Source organism: Mustelus asterias, unplaced genomic scaffold (assembly GCF_964213995.1).
Source record: "Mustelus asterias unplaced genomic scaffold, sMusAst1.hap1.1 HAP1_SCAFFOLD_116, whole genome shotgun sequence".
NCBI lineage: Eukaryota > Metazoa > Chordata > Chondrichthyes > Carcharhiniformes > Triakidae > Mustelus > Mustelus asterias.
The window spans coordinates 263,081-285,630 of record NW_027590156.1 but is presented as its reverse complement, the minus strand read 5'-3'; the positions used below and the strand labels follow the sequence as shown (position 1 = coordinate 285,630).

The 22,550-nt window shown below is 46.4% G+C and overlaps 1 protein-coding gene, 1 pseudogene and 1 gene segment (V, D, J or C); 1 reads left to right on the top strand and 2 right to left on the bottom strand.

Annotated features, from left to right (window-relative positions):
* Positions 1-9,269: 9,269 nt before the first annotated feature.
* Positions 9,270-11,862, top strand: LOC144484597 (uncharacterized). Its single transcript, XM_078203081.1, has 3 exons — positions 9,270-9,628; positions 10,291-11,197; positions 11,279-11,862. The coding sequence occupies exon 2, from the start codon at positions 10,445-10,447 to the stop codon at positions 11,081-11,083; it is 639 nt and encodes a 212-aa protein (XP_078059207.1). The 5' UTR covers positions 9,270-9,628; positions 10,291-10,444; the 3' UTR covers positions 11,084-11,197; positions 11,279-11,862.
* On the bottom strand, positions 11,501-20,366 carry LOC144484576 (uncharacterized; annotated as a pseudogene).
* A 329-nt stretch (positions 20,367-20,695) lies between these two features.
* Positions 20,696-21,232, bottom strand: LOC144484574 (T cell receptor alpha variable 38-2/delta variable 8-like). The segment is given in 2 exon segments: positions 20,696-21,081; positions 21,187-21,232. Coding segments are annotated over 2 exon segments (432 nt in total).
* Between the last annotated feature and the right edge of the window lie 1,318 nt (positions 21,233-22,550).

The following is a 22,550-nucleotide window of genomic DNA, read 5'->3' as shown; positions in this document are numbered from 1 at the left end:
CCTCGCTGTGAATGCTGTGATGTATTTTCAGGATGTGTAACCGGTTAAAGCTCTTTCCACACTCAGTGCACTGGAACACTCTCACTCGGGTGTGTCTGTGTCTCGGTGCTTTTCCAGTCACACTGATATTTGAAATAGGGCGGCACGGTAGCACAGTGGTTAGCACTGCTGCTTCACAGCTCCAGGGACCTGGGTTCGATTCCCGGCTTGCGTCACTGTCTGTGTGGAGTTTGCACATTCTCCTCGTGTCTGCGTGGGTTTCCTCCGGGTGCTCCAGTTTCCTCCCACAGTCCAAAGATGTGCAGGTTAGGTTGATTGGCCAGGTTAAAAATTGCTCCTTAGAGTCCTGAGATGTGTAGGTTAGAGGGATTAGCGGGTAAATATGTGGGGGTAGGGCCTGGGTGGGATTGTGGTCGGTGCAGAGTCGATGGGCCGAATGGCCTCCTTCTGCACTGTAGGGTTTCTATGAAATCTTTTCCCACAGACAGAACAAACAAACATTTCTCCTTCCACATTGAAAGGTTAATGATATTCAGGTCCTGATGAATCGAGTGATTCTGTTAGATCTCAATGTGATGTTTGGCTATAAGTTCCCTCCCTGTAAATTATTCCCTGCTAATACCCTGGGAATAATGTTCACAAGAATCATCAATAACCAGCCCCTTGTGCTGTTTGGGTTTCTGTTTCTCTTCCTGTACAATGTAACCCTGCCCTCATGTTCTACAGACATCCATTTCCCAAACACTGATCTGCTCGAGGGGGTTCCACCAACCCAAATGTCTGCCTCTGTACCAGGGTTACATTCACGGCTGGGTGGCCTTGGAAAGGGAGCACGTGGTGTCCACTGCCACTGCCAGGCCTTCCATGACTGGTGGGTTCTTGTGGGGTCTGGGCTGCATCATCAATCCCGGCCCCCCAGTAATGACATTTTAGTCTCATTAGTTACCTTGCACCCTGATTCTGTTTCATGTCACAGAATCATAGAATCCGTACAGTGCAGTAGGCCATCGGCCCATCGAGCTGCACCGACCACAATCCCACCCAAGCCCTATTCCCGTAACACCACATATTTACTCTCCTAATCCCCCTGACACTAGGGTCAATTTAGCACAGCCGATCAACCTAACCTGCACATCTTTGTACTGTGGGAGGAAACCAGAGCACGTGGAGGAAACCCACACAGACACGGGGAGAACATGCAAACTCCACACAGACAGTGACCCAAGGCCAGAACTGAACCCAGGTCCCTGGCGCTGTGAGGCAGCAGTGCTAACCACTGTGCTGCCCATTCACTTTTGGTTTATATTAAACAACATTTTAATTAATTTTCATACATTTTCTTTGAAGTTCTGTCTTTTTGTTACAATGATGTTTTGAGGAGATTTCACTTGTTAATTAGTTTATTTGTTTTACTGGTATAAAAAACAGAACACAGATCAGAGACCTCACTGACTTCAACCCAAAGTGGAACCACAGGAAGAGGAGACTCCACAAACATCCCTATTCTCAATGATGGGTCCAGCACATCAAGACTGGGTTTTGCTTTGACTGAGGCCGAGTGTGTTATCACTCCCTTCACTGATTCCCCAGGTGAGGAGAGACGTTCTGGAAGGTCTGGGTCCAAGAGAATAGCTGAAGGTCCGCAACTGAAATGATCCAGACAGTGAGAAAGGAGAAACACATACTCACAAATGGAGCAGCCAGTAACAGGATATCGAATAATCTCCTCTTATCCTGGAGAAATAAGAACATAAGAACATAAGAAATAGGAGCAGGAGTAGGCCATCTAGCCCCTCGAGCCTGCCCCGCCATTCAATAAGATCATGGCTGATCTGACGTGGATCAGTACCACTTACCCGCCTGATCCCCATAACCCTTAATTCCCTTACCGATCAGGAATCCATCCATCCGCGCTTTAAACATATTCAGCGAGGGAGCCTCCACCACCTCAGTGGGCAGAGAATTCCAGAGATTCACCACCCTCTGGGAGAAGAAGTTCCTCCTCAACTCTGTCTTAAACCGACCCCCCTTTATTTTGAGGCTGTGTCCTCTAGTTTTAACTTCCTTACTAAGTGGAAAGAATCTCTCCGCCTCCACCCTATCCAGCCCCCGCATTATCTTATAAGTCTCCATAAGATCCCCCCTCATCCTTCTAAACTCCAACGAGTACAAACCCAATCTCCTCAGCCTCTCCTCATAATCCAAACCCCTCATCTCCGGTATCAACCTGGTGAACCTTCTCTGCACTCCCTCCAATGCCAATATATCCTTCCTCATATAAGGGGACCAATACTGCACACAGTATTCCAGCTGCGGCCTCACCAATGCCCTGTACAGGTGCATCAAGACATTCCTGCTTTTATATTCTATCCCCCTCGCAATATAGGCCAACATCCCATTTGCCTTCTTGATCACCTGTTGTACCTGCAGACTGGGCTTTTGCGTCTCATGCACAAGGACCCCCAGGTCCCTTTGCACGGTAGCATGTTTTAATTTGTTTCCATTGAGATAGTAATCCCATTTATTATTATTTCCTCCAAAGTGTATAACCTCGCATTTCTCAACGTTATACTCCATTTGCCATATCCTCGCCCACTCACTCAGCCTGTCCAAATCTCTCTGCAGATCTTCTCCATCCTCCACACGATTCACTTTTCCACTTATCTTTGTGTCGTCTGCAAACTTCGTTACCCTACACTCCGTCCCCTCCTCCAGATCATCTATATAAATGGTAAACAGTTGCGGCCCGAGTACCGATCCCTGCGGCACGCCACTAGTTACCTTCCTCCAACCGGAAAAACACCCATTTATTCCGACTCTTTGCTTCCTGTCGGATAGCCAGTCCCCAATCCACTTTAACACACTTTAACACACTACCCCCAAATAAAGGACCCGACTGTGTGTCTGAAATAATATTAGTTCATTTGACACGCATCGGAATACTAAACTGCAGCAAGTTATGAAGATTATTAACATCAGCATGAAGAAACTCCAGCTCTCAGGCTGAACATGTTTCAGGCTTGGATGTGATTAATCTGGAATTAAAAGTCAACTGATGACCATGACAATTGTCGGAAAAACCCATCTGGTTCACTAATGTCCTTTAGGGAAGGAAATCTGCCGCCCTTACCTGGTCTGGCCTACATGTGATCCCAGAGCTACAGCAATGTGGTTGACTCTTAGATGGCCTCTGAAATGGAGGGTAATTAGGGATGGGCGATAAATGCTCGGCCCAGTCAGCGACCCTCACGTCCTGTAAAATGAATTTTTAAAGATAACAGCAGAATCCAAATCCTTCTGTCATTTGTGAACTTTCTGGTGTCTCAAAAGATGGGATGAGTGGATGAATGTCTTCCCACAGTCGGAGCAAAGGAATGGCCTCTCCCCAGTGTGAACTCGCTGGTGTGTCAGAAGATTGGCTGAATGAATGAATCCTTTTCCACACGTGGAGCAGGTGAACGACCTCTCCCCAGTGTGAACTCGCTGGTGTTTCTGGAGGCTGGATGACAGAGTGAATCCTGTCCCACACACTGTACATCTGAATGGCCTCTCCCCATTGTGAACTCGCTGGTGTGTCAGCAGGTCAGTTGTGGTTCTGTAAGTCTTCTCACACTCAGAGCATTTGAAAAGTCTTTTATCCGTGTGAACCAGTTGGTGTTTAGCGAGGTGGGATGATCGTGCAAATGCCTTCTCACACACAGCGCAGGTGAAGGGCCTCTCCCCAGTGTGAACCCGCTGGTGTATCAGCAATTCACTTGTGGTTTTATAACTCTTCTCACATTCAGTACATTTGAAAGGTCTGTTATCAGTGTGAACCAGACGATGTGTAGTGAGGTAGGATAATCGCGTGAATCCCTTCCCACACACAGAGCAGGTGAATGGCCTCTCCCCAGTGTGAGTGCGTTCATGTTCGATGAGGTTCTGTGATCGTATGAACCCCCTCCCACAGTGAGAGCAACTGAACTGTCTCTCAGTGTGAACAACCTGGTGCGTAACCAGGTCCTCCGAGATTTTAAAGTTGCTTTCACAGTCCGAGCGGTTTAACAGCTTCTCATCAAGGTGAACTTGCTGGTGTGAAAGCAGGTGGGATGACTGAATGAATCCCTTCCCACACATGGAGCAGGTGAATGGTCTCTCCCCAGTGTGACTGCGTTGATGATTTTTAAGCTGGGAAGGGTAACTGAACCCCTTAGCGCAATATGCACATTTCCACTGTTTCTCCATGGTGCTGGTGTCCTTGTGTATCTCCAGGTTGGATGATCAGTTGAAGCCTCATCCACACACAGAACACGTCATGTTTTCTCCTGGCTGTGAATGTTGTGATGTTTTTTTCAGGCTGTGTAACTGGTTAAAGCTCTTTCCACACTCAGTTCACTGGAACACTCTCACTCGGGTGTGTGTGTGTCTCGGTGCTTTTCCAGTCACACTGATGTTTGCAAAACATTTCTGCTTCCACATTCAAAGGTCGATGATAATCAGGTTCTGATGAATGGAACAATTTTGTTGTATTTTTTGTGTGATGTTGTGTTTGAGTTTCACATTTGCAAAACTTCCTCTTCTAATACCCTGTAAAAGGAGTTTACAAAAATTATCATTGTAACATGATAGAAATTCAGAACAGATATTTCATTTTTTATTGAATATTCTTTTCCCTTGTTTGTTTCCTCAAATATGTAGTCCAAACAAACTAAAAGAAGAAAAAGATCAGCAACAAAGTACCAACAAGAAGAAAGGTTAGCTTCCTAATGAACCAGAATGTTGTTTCCAATGTCTTGAAGTTACTTTGTACCCTGCGATGCTCATCAGTTGTGGAAGGTAGCAAGTGTATCAGTGGACACCACATGCTCCCTCTCCAGGAGAGACTGCAAGGATATGCGACATCCACCCAATTGCTATGGACACTGCTCATTCAGCTTCAACAAATTGTTGTTTGAATCTGGCCCAAGAGCAGGTCCAGGAGAAGATACTCTGATCTTGGTTAAGCTACATTTGGAGTATTGCATGCATTCCTGGCCACCATACTACCAGAAGGACCTGGAAGCTTTGGAGAGAGTGCAAAGAAGGTTCACCACGATGTTGCCTGGTCTCGAGGATGTTGGCGAGGAGAGGTTGAATAGGATTTTTCGCTGGAAAGACAGAGGCTGACGGGAGACCTGATAGAGGTCTACAAAGTTATGAGAGGCATTGACAGGGTGGATAGTCAGAGGTTTTTTTCTTAGAGTGGAATTATCAATTACAAGGTTCAAGATGAGAAGGGGAATGTTTAAGGGAGATGTGCAGTGAAAGTTTTTCACACAGAGTGGTGGGTGCCTGGAACATGCTGCCAAATAGGTGGTGGAAGCAGGCAGATTAGCAAAATTTAACAGGAATCTGGATGGGTACTTGAATAGGGAGGAATTAGAAATTATCGCTCGACTATTAATCCAGAAACTCAGCTAATGTTCTGGGGACCCGCATTCAAATCCTGCCACGGCAGGTGGTGGAATTTGAATTCAACAAAAAATATCTGGAATTAAGAATCTACTGATGACCATGACCATTGTCGATTGTCGGAAAAATCCATCTGGTTCACTGATGTCTTTTAGGGAAGGAAATCTGCCGTCCTTTTCTGGTCAGGCCTACATGTGACTCCAGAGCCACAGCAATGTGGTTGACTCTCAACTGCCCTCTGAACAAGGGCAACTAGGGATGGGCAATAAATGCTGGCCAGCCAGTGACACCCATGTCCCACAAATTAATTTTTAAAAATCCCACCCAGGGCCAATTCCCGTAACCGCACACATTTACTTTACTAATTCTCCTGACACTCGGGTCAATTTATCATGGCCAATCAACCTAACCCGCACATCTTTGGACTGTGGGAGGAAACTGGAGCACCCGGAGGAAACCCACACAGACACGGAGAGAATGTGCAAACTCCACACAGAAAGTGACCCAAGGCCAGAATTAAACCTGGGACCCTGGAGCTCTGAGGCAGCAGTGCTAACCACTGTGCCACCATGCTGCCCAGAGGGATACAGACCGAGCAAAGGCAGAAGGTTTTTTGTAAATTAGGGTATCATGATTGGCATAGACTTGGAGGATCAAAGGGTTTGTTCCTGTGCTGTACTTTTCTTTGTTCTCCCCAACTTCCCCCCACACAGCCAAAGACTAGGAGGTTGGGGCGAAAGTGTTAACAAAGGTTGCGGAGCAGCTCCTTCAGGTAACTATACAGGGCTGCAACATCTCACACTGAATATAGAATCCCGACAGTGCAGAATATGCCATTTCACCCATTGAGTATGCAATGACTCTCTGACAGAGCATCTTAGCCAGGTGTTCTTCCTCACCCTATCCTGGTAACCTCACAATTTCCCATTTAACCTGCACGTCTTGGGACACTAAGAGGCAATTTAACATGGGCAATCCACATCTTTGGGCTATAATATAATATTAATATAATGTAAACATGGCCATGGACTCCTTTGGGCTGCAAACATCAGCTGCAGCCTGGGAGTGGGTGAAGCTGTTTAAAATCTGTTAACACAGTAAGAAGTTTAACAACACCAGGTTAAAGTCCAACAGGTTTATTTGGTAGCAAAAGCCACACAAGCTTTCGAGGCTCTGAGCCCCTTCTTCAGGTGAGTGGGAATTCTGTTCACAAACAGAACTTATAAGACACAGACTCAATTTACATGAATAATGGTTGGAATGCGAATACTTACAACTAATCCAGTCTTTAAGAAACAAAACAATGGGAGTGGGGAGAGCATCAAGACAGGCTAAAAAGATGTGTATTAGAACGGATTACTGCAAAGAAGTGTACCGACAACTCAACAACGAGGAACACTACAGACAGTTACCTGCAGATCCGACCAAAGAACACACCCGTCAACTCAACACTCTGATCAAGACCTTTGATCCGGACCTTCAGAACACCCTCCGTGCTCTCATCCCACGTACTCCCCGCGTTGGAGATCTCTACTGCCTCCCGAAGATACACAAGGCAAACACACCCGGCCGTCCCATCGTATCGGGCAATGGGACCCTGTGCGAGAACCTCTCCGGCTATGTCGAGGGCATCCTGAAACCCATTGTACAAAGAACCCCCAGCTTTTGTCGCGACACGACGGACTTCCTACAGAAACTCGGCACACATGGAGCAGTTGAACCAGGAGCGCTCCTCGTCACAATGGATGTCTCAGCACTCTACACCAGCATCCCCCATGACGATGGCATTGCTGCAACGGCCTCAGTGCTCAGCGCCAACAACTGCCAGTTTCCAGATGCAATTTTACATCTCATCCGCTTCATCCTGGACCACAATATCTTCACCTTCAACAACCAGTTCTTCATCCAGACACACGGAACAGCCATGGGGACCAAATTTGCACCTCAATATGCCAACATCTTCATGCACAGGTTCGAACAAGACTTCTTCACCGCACGGGACCTTCAACCGGTGCTATACACTAGATACATCGATGACATTTTCTTCCTTTGGACTCATGGTGAACAATCACTGAAACAACTCTATGATGACATCAACAAGTTCCATCCCACCATCAGGCTCACCATAGACTACTCTCCGGAATCGGTTGCATTCTTGGACACGCGCATCTCCATTAAGGACGGTCACCTCAGCACCTCACTGTACCGCAAGCCCACGGATAACCTCACGATGCTCCACTTCTCCAGCTTCCACCCTAAACACGTTAAAGAAGCCATCCCCTACGGACAAGCCCTCCGTATACACAGGATCTGCTCGGATGAGGAGGATCGCAACAGACACCTCCAGACGCTGAAAGATGCCCTCATAAGAACAGGATATGGCGCTAGACTCATTGATCAACAGTTCCAACGCGCCACAGCGAAAAACCGCACCGACCTCCTCAGAAGACAAACACGGGACACAGTGGACAGAGTACCCTTCGTTGTCCAGTACTTCCCCGGAGCGGAGAAGCTACGGCATCTCCTCCGGAGCCTTCAACATGTCATTGATGAAGACGAACATCTCGCCAAGGCCATCCCCACACCCCCACTTCTTGCCTTCAAACAACCGCACAACCTCAAACAGACCATTGTCCGCAGCAAACTACCCAGCCTTCAGGAGAACAGTGACCAAGACACCACACAACCCTGCCACAGCAACCTCTGCAAGACGTGCCGGATCATCGACACAGATGCCATCATCTCACGTGAGAACACCATCCACCAGGTACACGGTACATACTCTTGCAACTCGGCCAACGTTGTCTACCTGATACGCTGCAAGAAAGGATGTCCCGAGGCATGGTACATTGGGGAAACTATGCAGACGCTGCGACAACGGATGAATGAACACCGCTCGACAATCACCAGGCAAGACTGTTCTCTTCCTGTTGGGGAGCACTTCAGCGGTCACGGGCATTCGGCCTCTGATATTCGGGTAAGGGTTCTCCAAGGCGGCCTTCGCGACACACGACAGCGCAGAGTCGCGGAGCAGAAACTGATAGCCAGGTTCCGCACACACAAGGACGGCCTCAACCGGGATATTGGGTTTATGTCACACTATTTCACATAAATATTTCTGCTTTTTTCCTCCTGAGTCTTTATCATGCGATCCTAGAATCAGAATTTATGTCACACTATTTGTAACTCCCACAGTTGCGTGGCCCTGCAGAGTTTCACTGGCTGTCTTGTCTGGAGACAATACACATCTTTTTAGCCTGTCTTGATGCTCTCCCCACTCCCATTGTTTTGTTTCTTAAAGACTGGATTAGTTGTAAGTATTCGCATTCCAACCATTATTCATGTAAATTGAGTCTGTGTCTTATAAGTTCTGTTTGTGAACAGAATTCCCACTCACCTGAAGAAGGGGCTCAGAGCCTCGAAAGCTTGTGTGGCTTTTGCTACCAAATAAACCTGTTGGACTTTAACCTGGTGTTGTTAAACTTCTTACTGTGTTTACCCCAGTCCAACGCCGGCATCTCCACATCATAAAATCTGTTAACACAGTAAGAAGTTTAACAACACCAGGTTAAAGTCCAACAGGTTTATTTGGTAGCAAAAGCCACACAAGCTTTCAGAGCTCCGAAAGCTTGTGTGGCTTTTGCTGCCAAATAAACCTGTTGGACTTTAACCTGGTGTTGTTAAACTTCTTACTGTGTTTACCCCAGTCCAACGCCGGCATCTCCACATCATAAAATCTGTTAACTCAGCTATGTATCACCGGGCACTTGGACCCAGTTGGGAACAGAGACCCTGAGGCCCCGTCCACTCTGTTACGTCACCTGAACGAAGAGGCATGCGCACTCCTCGGCTATGAACCAAGATGGCGGCCAGTAACCGGGGCTTCGTTTCGGTAAAAAGACCCGGAGCTGCAAACGCGGCACCTTCAGGTTCGTCTAGGGGGTGAGAGCATTCACCCGGTGTTTACAAACTCTTCCCAACCAGAATCGCCTCCGTTACTCACTCCAGGTTTCCGCATCCTTACCGACTGCCTGTTAACCAAAGAAACGTCTTTGTCTCAGGAGACATCACTCATACTGCGCATGCTCCAACTGGATGAGCATTGGGCCTGCGCACTACTCTCCTGCAGTGTCGAAAGGGGACTTTCAGCACCGCGGGGAATGCTGGGTATAAAGCCCGCCATTGACAATCCCAATGAGTGAGTAGTGATTATTTTTGCTGTGTTGTGGAGATTGTGGCGGGTGGGGAAACCGATAAAATTAGGAACAAAATCATAAATTACACCAAGTGTACAGACCCTTAATTATCAACCAGAAAGAAGGAAAATGGGGATTGCTGAAAGACTGTCCTTTTAGGTATTGAAAATATATTTATAATGAGAAGAAAATCAATCTGTGCAGCTTTAGTGAATATCGATATGCAAAGAGTAAGATGAAAGACTTTTAATCACCTCAAACACTTGGCATAGAACTGTCTGAAACTCAAAACAGAAGCTTCAGGAAATCAATGATAAAATGAGCATTTATAAATATGTAAATATATATATCTATATAGATATATATAAATGAGCATTTACACCGTTGACAGAAGACATTTTTAAATGTAAATTATTTACACTCAATCATTTTTGTATTCATTTGTGGGACATGGTTGCCAGCATTTCTTGCCCATCTCTAGTTGCCCTTGGTGGGCATTTAAGATTCAACCACATTGCTGTGGCTTTGGTATCACATGTTTTAATGACAATGTTACAATCCATAATTATCCATGTGGCAGAATGTATCCCATCAGTGACTGGTTCTCTATTCTGAATTTCTGAGCTGAACTGACAGTGATGACATTTGCAAACTTCTTTTACAGGATATTAAAAGGGAAAAACTTGCCATAAGAAATCTCAAACCAAACTTCACACCAAGATCAGACAGAGTCACTCAATTTTATAGGATGGGGTAAACCATCACCCATTTTACCATCCCTGTGACTGGAAAAGCACCGAGACACAGACACCGACACCATGGGGAAACCGTGGAAATGTAAGGATTGTGGAAAGGGATTCAGGTCCCCATCTGAGTTGGAAATTCATCGACGCAGTCACACCGGGGAAAGACCATTCACCTGCTCTCAGTGTGGGAAGAGATTTACTAATGCATCCGACCTGCTTACACACCAGCGAGTTCACAGCGGAGAGAGGCCATTCACCTGCTCTGTGTGTGGGAAGAAATTCAGCATTTCATCCAACCTAGTGAGACATCATCGAGTTCACACAGGGATGAGACCATTCAGCTGCTCAGTGTGTGGAAAAAGATGCAGAGATTCATCCACCCTGCTGGCACACCAGCAGGTTCACACCAAGGAGAGGCAATTCATCTGCTCTGACTGTGGGAAGAGATTCACTCGGTCCTCCAGTCTGCAGAGGCACCATCGAGTTCACACTGGGGAGAGACCACTCACCTGCTCAGAGTGTGGGATAGGATTCAGAGATTCACCTGACCTGCTGGCACATCAGCGAGTTCACACTGGAGAGAGGCCGTTCATCTGCTCCGTGTGTGGAAAAGGATTCGGAGATTCCTCCACCCTGCTGACACACCAGCGAGTTCACACTGGGGAGAGGCCGTTCACCTGCTCCAACTGTGGGAAGGGATTCACTCAGTGAGCCAACCTGCTGAGACATCAGCAAATTCACAGCAGGGACAGGGAGAGGCCTTTCATCTGCTCGGAGTGTGAGATGGGATTCTATGAGTTATCTACCCTGCTGACACACCAGCGGGTTCACACTGGGGAGAAGCCATTTATCTGCTCTGTGTGTGGGAAGGGATTCAATCGGTCATCCAACCTGCTCACACACCAGCGAGTTCACACTGGGGAGAGACCATTTACCTGCTCTGTGTGTGGGAAGGGATTCACTCAGTCATCCCACCTGCTGAGACACCAGCGAGTTCACAAGTGATGACTGGGATTGGATTCTGCTGTTATTGCCGCTGTTAATCACATCCAGGACTGAACCATGTTCATTCTGACAGTTGATGAAGTGGGAGGGTCGGAGGGTTTCTTGCTGCTGGACTGGCCGGTCTCAATTTTCATTCCAGTGGCTGATTCCCTTTGAGCGAGGGCACATTTCCACTGAAATGATCCACAAAAGCAGGTGTCAGATGAGACTGAGATGAGGAAAAAAATTCTTAACTCAAAGGGTAGTGAACTTGTGGAATTCTCTACCACAGAAGGCTGTGGAATCCAAGTCACTGAATATATTCAAGGAAGAGATAGGTTTTGTTTTAGATTTTAATGGCTTCAAGCGGTGTGGGGAGAATATGGCATTGAGATCGAGGATCAGCCATGATCATATTGAATGGTGGAGCAGACTCAAATGGCCTGCTCTTAATTTCTTATAGTACATTAATTTTATCCTGAATAATAAATAGTCTTTTTCCTACCACTACAGGTATCTTGTCGTTTATCCGTCCTCGTTCTGAGGGTTGGCCGCGCTCTGAACAATCTTTCTCCCCTGATTTCTCAGCTGCTCTCACTGCCTGTCCCATCGAGAGGCCGGTCCACATTCTGATATTATCCACCCATCTCGGGCCTTCCTTGCACACATTTTCCAGGTGTTCTGTCTCACATTACCTCTTTTTCCAAACACTCCCTCTCTATTCACAACACGTCTAAAATAGGTGAGCTTCCGGGATGTCAGAGCCTCAGACAGGTTCCGGTGAACACCAGCTTTCTCCAGCACCCACTCATTCATCCACTTTGCCGTCCGTGACACACAGAATATCCGTCCGAGTCCTTTCATTTCAAACACTTTTATTGGAGCCTCGTCACTCTTATTGATGGTCCAGCTTTCACGGACACACATTGTCACCGGCCACACAAGGGCTTTCAGAAGGTGAATATTCATTGTAACTGAGATGTTGTGTCTGCTCCATACTGTTTTCACTGAGATCACAACACCATGATCCTTAAGACTGGTCTGAGTTTGTTTGATCGATCCTGCAGTCAGATCTCAGATAAATACATGAGTCTCTGTTCCATTGACTCTCCAGCACAGGGCCGGGCCAGCCGGCTCAATCGGTCTGTCAGTAATTTGCTCCACATCAGCCTCCACCTACCCCACTGCATCTCCTCCCTATCAGCATATCCTTCTGTTACTGTGTCCCTCATGTGTGGATCTAACTTTCATTTCAATGTATTCATGCTGTTCACCTCAACCACTCACCATGGACCAAGTTCCATATTCTCTGTGATTTGGGGTCAATAATGAATTCCCCTTCTGTACTCTTTAACATCGAAATTTGGATCAAATTATCAAATTAAATGAATGGGAAGGCGGGGGGGGGGGGGGGGGGGGGGCGGAGAATCCTTTAAAGGGACAGCCACAAACTAAACCCTGAATGAAAAGTTACAAATGTAAAACTATGATGTGGTTCTGGGGAGGAATGAAGCTCTCCAGCCCCCACAGTGCCCACTGAAGACCTTGTGTTGGTCGTCACCACATGCTTCCTTTCCAGGGACACCTGGTCGCAAACATGGGCTGACATGGTGGTTCGCACTGCTGTCTCACAGCTCCAGGGAGCCGAGTTCAATTCCAGCCTTGGGTGATTGTCTGGATGGAGTTTGCATGTTCTCCCCATGTCTGCATGGGCTTCCTCCGGTTAGTGTCACAAGTAGGTTTACATTAACACTGCAATGAAGTCACTGTGAAAATCCCCTAGTCGCCACACTCCTGCACCTGTTCGGTGACACTGAGGGAGAATTTGGCATTGCCAATGCACCGAACCAGCACGTCTTTCAGACTGTGGTAGGTAACTGGAGCACCTGGAGGAAACCCACACAGACACGGGGAGAACACAGACAGTGACCCAAGCTGGGAATCAAACTCAGGTCCCTGGCGCTGTGAGGCAGCTAACTGCTGTGCCACCGTGCCACCAATGATCCACGTGAATGTTAAATAAGAGACAGACCAGAATTATAATCTCTCAACTATTATAATGGTTTATTCAAAAAAGAGTAAATAATACGAGAGAAATTAAAACAATGAGTCTCACTGCCTTCTGCCTGTCAGGGACCCTTCTGACGACAGCTGGTCTGGAGCTCGAGAGGTCCTGGCAACATTCGTGATCCCGGTCCAAGGTGACTACCAACGTACCCGGGTCGAAGCCCCGCCCCCCGTGTTTTACAGTGTGGCACAAACAACCTGACAGGAGATTTGGTCAATTCCCAGGCTTGGGAAACAATATACAAATACAGCACTGGAAGGTCAGCTTGTGACTGTAGCGCAGCTGCTTCTTTAGGTTCTCACAGCATGAATAAATGCTGAGTTGACTGGTGAATATCTTAACTCTTTACTTTCTATACATTACATCCTGAGATTCAGCAGTCAACGCAGCAATCCCATCTGTACCTGTATAAGTTCCTTCACAGCAATGACCTGTGTGAACAATGCACGCACTCTGCACCACAAGACAATTAAAATGAACAAAAGGGTACAAAGACGCAGTATGACAACAGGATGTAACATTAAAGTAAAAACAGCGGATGCTTTGGATGACCATCCATTAAAAACACCCCACCAAAGGTGAAAACTGAGGCAATTAAGTTCATCCGATGTTTGGTGAAGTTTGCCTTAAGCACAGGTCATTTCCACACTCTGCCTAAGAAGATGTTGCCTGTCTTGACTTAGGTGTGCAGAAACTTGAGTATTTTGTTCAATAAACCTGCATAATTTATCAAGTTCAATTGAAGGCAGATGCACAATACCGTGGGTGTGTCTATATCAAATAATATGTTCTATTAGTATGTACATCAAATATGTCCCATGCATCTTTCCAACATTGGTTTACAGGGGGTTCAAGCTATCTGGCATTCAGATGTACATTGAGAGTGCTGGTAATGCAGACATAGTTTTTAAAAAATTATTCGTGGAGTCACATGTGGGCCAGACCAGTTAAGGATGGCAGATTTACTTCCTGAAAGGACATTGTGAATCAGATGGGTTTTTTTCTGACAATCGACCATGGTTTCATGGTCATCAGTAGATTCTTATTTCCAGATCTTTTTCATTAAATTTCACCATCTGCTGTGGTGGGATTTGAACCTGGGTCCCCAGAACATTAGCTGAGTTCTGAATTAGTAATCTAGCGATAATATCACGAGGCCATCGCCTCCCCACCAAACTTGTCCAAATTCATGCATAATAGTATCATTAACTGGCGATAATTCCTATTGACATTGGCCATGACTCAGCTGTAAGGTACAAGCTTCATGTATGAGGAGTTATGGAGAGGACATACCACCACAAAAGGCCATTGGCTACAATCCGCCACATTGAGCACGGATGCCTGGACAGTGATGTTATACAAATAATATTTCTGTCCTTCTGCACAAGTACATTTGTTTTGAGTGCATATTTTACTGGATGCCTTCCATCCCCCATGCATCGGGAGTGAACGCAGTTTAGGAGATACAAGCCAAGCATGTCCAGCAGCAATTATTTCCCCTTTTCTGTGGGGTTTGGTTTGAGATATGTACCCACACCTTGCCACCCTTACATACAGGTGTGTCATATTCCCTGTCTGGAGGAAGAATTGAAGGGACAGGTTGTTTTATCATCTTACTCAAGAGGGTTCATAGAATCCCTACAGTGCAGAAGGAGGCCATTCGGCCCATCCAATCTGCACCGACCACAATCCCACCCAGGCCCTACCCCCATAACCATACTTATTTACCCTATAACACCCTGACACTAAAGGGCAATTTATCATGGCCAATCAACCTAACCCACATCTTTGGAGTGTGGAAGGAAACCGGTGCACTTGGATGAAACCCACGCAGACACGGGGAGAATGTGCAAACTCCACACAGACGGTGACACAAGCCAGGAGTCAAATCCAGGTCCCTGGTGCTGTGAGGCTGCAGTGCTAACCACTGTGCTGCCGTGCCACCCCTCCTTTTTGTGGCCTATTATTCAAATTATGTAAGGCCTTTGCCACTCTTTGAGTGTGTGGTCAAGCTTGATTTGTTGTTTCAATAGCCCATTCATGTGTTCAATCGGGCCAGGCTAGGGAATGTGCAATACCCAATGTATTCCATTCATTGACTCCTATGTGATACAAATGTCATCCCAACTTGATTTTTACACGGTGAGATCTTATTCCTTCGCACCTTATCACATTATTATTCTTGATCACTCAAGCTCTGATTTTTCACTGGCCATGCTAGGGTAGGATTATAACCATTCATTAGAATCTACTCTCGCTTTTCAGTCCAGTGCTACTTGGAGTATACCGTCACTTCAGTGACTATTGGGTCATAGCCCCTCACAGTTCTCATCACAAATTTATGATAAAATAATTTAAACAATGCCTGAGAACGCTTCTTAACTTCTTAATCAACTACCTACCACTGTTTGTTGATTGGTCGGACCCCCTTTTCACAGATTTGGGTATCTCAGCCACTGAACACCAGCCAGTCCTGGAATAAGTTTAATTCTAACTCAATGAGGAAATATTCTCACCAGGTCCTCTGTCAGGGCACTGCTAAGCAGCTTTAATGGTCCATGATTGCAGAAACTGAGCTGTGGTCAAATTTGATTGAGTTTTTTGAAGGGGTAACTAAGAAGATAGATGAGGGCAGTGCAGTTGATGTTGTCAACATGAACTTTAGCAAGATCTCTGACAAAGTACCGCATGGTAGGTTGTTGCATAAGGTTAAAATCTCACGGGATCCAGGGTGAGGTATCTAAATGGATACAAAATTGGCTTCTTGACAGAAGCCAGAGGGTGGTTGTAGAGGGTTGTTTTTCAAACTGGAGGCCTGTGACCAGCAGTGTGCCTCAGGGATCAGTGCTGGGTCCACTGTTATTTGTCATTTATATTAATGATTTGGATGAGAATATAGGAGGCACGGTTAGTAAGTTTGCAGATGACACCAAGATTGGTGGCATAGTGGACAGTGAAGAAAGTTATCTCTGATTGCAACGGGATCTTGATCAATTGGGCCAGTGGGCTGACGAATGGCAGATGGAGTTTAATTCAGATAAATGCGAGGTGATACATTTTGGGCGATCGAACCAGGGCAGGACTTACTCAGTTAATGGTAGGGTGTTGGGGAGAGTTACAGAACAGAGATCTAGGGGTACAGGTTCATAGCTCCTTGAAAGTGGAGTCACAGGTGGACAGAATGGTGAAGAAGGCATTCGGCATGCTTGGTTTCATCGGTCAGAACATTGAATACAGGAGTTGGGATGTCTTGTTGAAGTTGTACAAGACATTGGTAAGGCCACACGTGGAATACTGCGTGCAGTTCTGGTCATCCTATTATAGAAAGGGTATTATTAAACTAGAAATAGTGCAGAAAAGATTTACTAGGATGCTACTGGGACTGGATGGTTTGAGTTATAAGGAGAGGCTGGATAGACTGGGACTTTTTTCTCTGGAGCGCAGGAGGCTGAGGGGTGACCTTATAGAGGTCTATAAAATAATGAGGGGCATAGATCAGGTAGATAGTCAATATCTTTTCCCAAAAGTAGGGGAGTCTAAAACTAGAAGGCATAGGTTTAAGGTGAGAGGGGAGAGATACAAAAGTGTCGAAAGGGGCAATTTTTTCACACAGAGGGTGGTGAGTGTCTGGACCAAGTGCCAGAGGTAGTAGGAGAGGCGGGTACAATTTTGTCTTTTAAAAAGCTTTTAGATAGTTACATGGATAAGATGGGTATAGAGGGATATGGGCCAAATGCGGGCAATTGGGATTAGCTAAGGGGTTTTAAAAAAAGGGCAGCATGGACAAGTTGGGCTGATGGGCCTATTTCCATGCTGTAAACCTCTATGACTCCATAGTCCAGTCCTATAATGCCTCACATTCAAACTACAGTCCATCAATTATAACAGAATATGTCAACCCCAACACTGCCTTCTTGAACTACTGCAATGCCTGAGGTATAGGTGACCCAAAGTGCTGTTCCGGAGGGATTTCCAGCGACACATTCCAGACTTTCACTAGTCTGTAAGTGGGTTCCAGATTGATATATTCCATTCAACCACACCCAAGGTTAGTTATTCCAATTCCGTTATTATCCAGGACAATATATTCACAGTACCTTTAAAACAGAAATTGAACATTCCATTTGATTTCAGAAGGTAACATATTCTGTTGGATTGATCTTTATTGTCAATGTCAGGCTGGGGTTGTTCCCCTTGGAGCAAAGGAGGTTGAGGGGAGATTTGATAGAGGTGGACAAGATTCTGACAGGTTTAGATAAGGTGGACAAAGAAAAGCTGTTCCTATTAGCTGATGGGACAAGGATGACAAGCAAATTTAAAGTTTTGGGTGGGATCATAGGATCAGAGGCCATTTGGCCCATCGAGTCTGCACCGACCACAATCCCACCCAGGCCCTACCCCCATATCCCTACACATTTACCCGCTAATCCCTCTAACCTCCGCATCTCAGGACTCTAAGGGGCAATTTTTAGCATGCCCAATCAGCCTAACCCACACATCTTTGGACTGTGGGAGGAAACCAGAGCATCCGGAGGAAACCCACACAGACACGAGGAGAATGTGCAAACTCCACACAGACAGTGACCCAAGCCGGGAATCGAACCCAGGTCCCTGGAGCTGTGAAGCAGCAGTGCTAACCACTGTGCTACCGTGCTGCCCATGTGAGGAAGAATATTTTGATGCAGCGAATGGTAATGACCTGGAACTCGCTGCCTACGAGGGAGGAGGAAGTGGAGACAATAAACAATTACAAAGGAAATTGGATGGGCATTTGGGGGGTTTCAAACAGAAATGCTGACTAAATATCTCTGAACTTCCTAACACCGTCACTCTGTGATCCTTGTGAAATCTGAAACCAGGTATTAGCAACAAAACTCAAAGAGCATCAGCCCAATGGAGGCAAAGTTGTGAGACCGGCCAGTCCAGCAGAAAGAAACCCTCCAACTCTCCCCATTGACCGATATAATTGAAAGCAGAAACAAGAACAGCAAAATCGAACACTGGAACCACTCGTGAACTCGCTGGTGTACCAACAGCTGAGATGAAAGACTGAATCTCTTCTCACACACAGAGCAGCTGAACGGTCTCTCCCCAGTGTGAACTCCCTGGTGTGTCTGCAGGCAGAATAACCGAGAGAATCCCTTCCCACACACAGAGCAGATGAACGGTTTCTCCCCAGTGTGAACTTGTTGGTGTTTCTGCTGGCTGGATGAATCACTGAACCGCTTCCCACACAGAGCAGGTGAATGGTCTCTCCCCAGTGTGAACTCGCTGGTGCCTCCACAGGTGGGATGAAGTTATGAATTCCTTCCCACACTGAGAGCAGGTGAACGGCCTCTCCCCAGTGTGAACTCGTTGGTGTGTCCGCAGGTTGGATGAAGTTATGAATTCCTTCCCACACTGAGAGCAGGTGAACGGCCTCTCCCCAGTGTGAATTCGCTGGTGTGTCCGCAGGCTGGATGACCGAGTGAATCCCTTCCCACACTGAGAGCAGGTGAACGGTCTCTCCCCAGTGTGAACTTGCTGGTGTGTCCGCAGGCTGGATGAAGCTCTGAATCCCTCCCCACACTGAGAGCAGGTGAAGGGCCTCTCCCCAGTGTGAACTCGCTGGTGTATCAGCAGGCTGGATGAAGCTCTGAATCCCTCCCCACACTGACAGCAGGTGAATGGTCTCTCCCCGGTGTGAACTCGCTGGTGTGTCCGCAGGCTGGAAAACTGACTGAATCCCTTCCCACACTGAGAGCAGGTAAATGGCCTCTCCCCAGTGTGAACTCGCTGGTGTGACTGCAGATTGGATAACCGAGTGAACTTGTTCCCACACTGAGAGCAGGTGAACGGTCTTTCTCCAGTGTGAACTCGCTGGTGTTTCTGCAACGTGGATAACAGAGCGAATCCTTCCCCACACTGAGAGCAGGTGAATGGTCTCTCCCCGGTGTGAACTCGCTGGTGTGTCCGCAGGCTGGAAAACTGACTGAATCCCTTCCCACACTGAGAGCAGGTGAATGGCCTCTCCCCAGTGTGAACTCGCTGGTGTGTCTGCAGATTGGATAACCGAGTGAACTTGTTACCACTGAGAGCAGGTGAACGGTCTCTCTCCAGTGTGAACTCGCTGGTGTTTCTGCAACGTGGATAACAGAGCGAATCCCTCCCCACACTGAGAGCAGATGAATGGCCTCTCCCCAGTGTGACTGCGCCGATGAGCTTCCAGCTGAGATGGGGCTCTGTATCTCTTCCCACAGTCCGCACATTTCCATGGTTTCTCCATGGTGCAGGTGTCCTTGCCGCTCTCTTGGGTGGACAATCAGTTGAAACCTCGTCCAGGCACAACACCAGTACGGTCTCTCCTCACTGTGAATGGTGTGATATTTATTCAGGCTGTGTAACTGGTTAAAGCTCTTCAGTCAGTGCATTGGAACACTCTCACTCGAGTGTGGCAGTGTGTTGGTGCTGTTCCAGTCACACTGATGTTTGAATTTTTTTTCAAATCGACAGACTGGACAAACATTTCCCCTTCAAGATTCAAAGGCCGATGATATTTCACTCCCAAGGAATATGACTGCCAGATCTAGACGTGACATTTGAGATTTCAGCCTGTAATTCCTCTTTCAATATCCTGTAAAATGAGAATATCATGATGTGTTTCGAGGGAGGTTTCTGTTCTGTTTATTTGTAAACTGTGAATGTTTCTATTTAATAGGGACTTCGGAATCAGAGGAACAAAGAACAAAGAAAATTACAGCACAGGAACAGGCCCTTTGGCCCTCCAAACGTGCACCGACCATGCTGCCCGACTGAACTTAAACCCCCGACCCTTCCGGGATTCCCATCCTATTCATAAAAAAGTGTTTTAGGCTCGGCCAGGATACGAACCCAAGTTCTATCGCATCTAAATGCAATTGTCCCAAGCGAGAATCATACCCCAGACCAACGAGCCACAAACATGGTAAGCTGTACGCCTGCTGTCTGTGTGACGCTTCACGGCGAGGTTTGACGGATATTTGGTGTTAGCAATCTATTTCTCGGCTTGATTTTAAAATCCAGATTTGATTATAGAGGAATACAGAACTGATTAGTAGCAGAAGGGACGATTTAATTGATGCATTGACTATGTGATGGACCTGTCGCCCTAATTGATTCTGCAGTTTGTTTTCTCAGCCTCTCCTGGAACCAGTTGGGTGACAGTTGATCCGAGGTGAATGTGGTTTCCTGTCAGCGCATGTTTGAGCGGCTGACAGCGCCGCTGCTCATTGTGGCTGCATCTGCCAGAAGTTCTATACAGCAGCGAGGAGCTCTAACTTATCTTGCTGAGACAGTTTTTGTACAGGAGTCAGGCTGCTTTCCATCACTGTGAGTCTGAAAGCGCAGTAATACACGGCCGCGTCAGACAACTGCAGATCCGAGATAGTCAAACTGATGGATTTCTTCGAGGTCTGGAGATCAGTCGAGAAACGGATTTTAGCAAAATCTGCTTTATATTCATTACCCTCCGAATATTTCCTCAGAATGTACTCGGGCTGGGAGTCTGGATGCTGTCGATACCAGTATAAATAATAGTAGGTTTCTGCAGTATCATAGTTGCAGTTTAATGTCACCGCGTCTCCTTCTGTCTTAACATCTGAGGACAGCGACTGAGTGACAGAATCTCCATGGGTCAGATCTGGAAAATATGTTCAAATAGATAAAGAATAGAGTGACGTGACTCAACAGTAAGATTCAACCCAAATTTTGGAAATGAGAAAACATACGTGATGTACAGAAATACCTGTTAGAAATGCCCCCCACACAATCCAGATGCCGAGTACCCGCATTGTCTCTGTCCGCTCTGTAAAGGGGGAATCCGATATTTGAAGAAACCCATTCTAATCCCCACCCTTTATAATCTGATGACGTGTCTCAGAATGCTCATGCGTCAATTCCGTGTCTCACCAGTGCCACCGTGAGATTGGTAGTTGATAAGAGGACTGTCAGTGAATGGAAGCTCTCCAACTTGTAATCTATGCGGTGTCCCTGTTGGGCGATTTGTTCCGCTTTGGAAACGGGATATCAAGAAAAAGACCTTCATTTTGTTATTGGAACGGAAGGGCAAGGAGTGTTGATGGATTTGGTGGATTTCCAATCAGTGTTCTGTGCACATTCTCTTAGCTTTAGCATCCGAGCATTCGTGCCTGTGACTCCAGTGAGAGTCCAGAGAACGGTGGAGGCTTTGGGTCACAGAATAAGTTTAAAGCTGAGTGAAACCAACATTTTAACTAAAATTTATGTCACGGTTCATGAGGATCAATGCAGTAAAGTGGATTTAAAAGGAAGATCAGATGAACTGTAATCTGACTGAAGGGTCGAGCGGATTCGCAGGCAGCCTAAGTTTTATGTTCCAATGTTCAGATATCGGTGGATGGGCTTTGTAATCGTCCTTGTTTTACTAAAGGAACAGGGAAATCGATCAGTGAGCTCTAGTTGCCTGTTTATTGTTCCTGAGATAATGTAAAACGCGTACTGTGGATGCTGTACTGAAACCTGACCATGCCTGAAATCAGTAGGGTTAGGATAGCAAATTGTCATGGTGCAGCTAATTATGACACTTCCTTTTCAAAGGTCCACTCAGGGACGACAAGATGCACTTTGTAGTTGTGGCCCCATTCTCATATAATATACTGGGACGAGTCAACTTCAAGAACTTCCGCTTTTTCTTCTTAATCATTATCAACATGGGGTCACGGACAAGTAGTTCAGGGACCCAGAATTATGCTTTGGGAAAAGTAGTTCAATCCCATCATATCAACTGGTTACATTTAACTTCGATTTTGGATAAAAGCAGTCAAAATTCTACCCCAGCAGCTGGTTCAATGTAAATGTGATTAATTGATATTGAAAGCTACTCGCATTGATGGTTGCGAACGCTGTCACTGCAAATCCGCTTGGTTCACTAATGCACTTTGTGGAAGGAAATCTGCCTTCCTAGCCTGGCCTTGTCTGTGTGTAACTGCAGATCAACAACCATATGACTAACTCTCAAATTGCCCAGGCCGTTTCGAGGACAATTAGTGATCGACAAAGTCTTGGTCTTGTGACTGACGCCCAATTAATAATTTTTAAAAGAAGAGTAGTCATCATTTGACGAATAGCAAT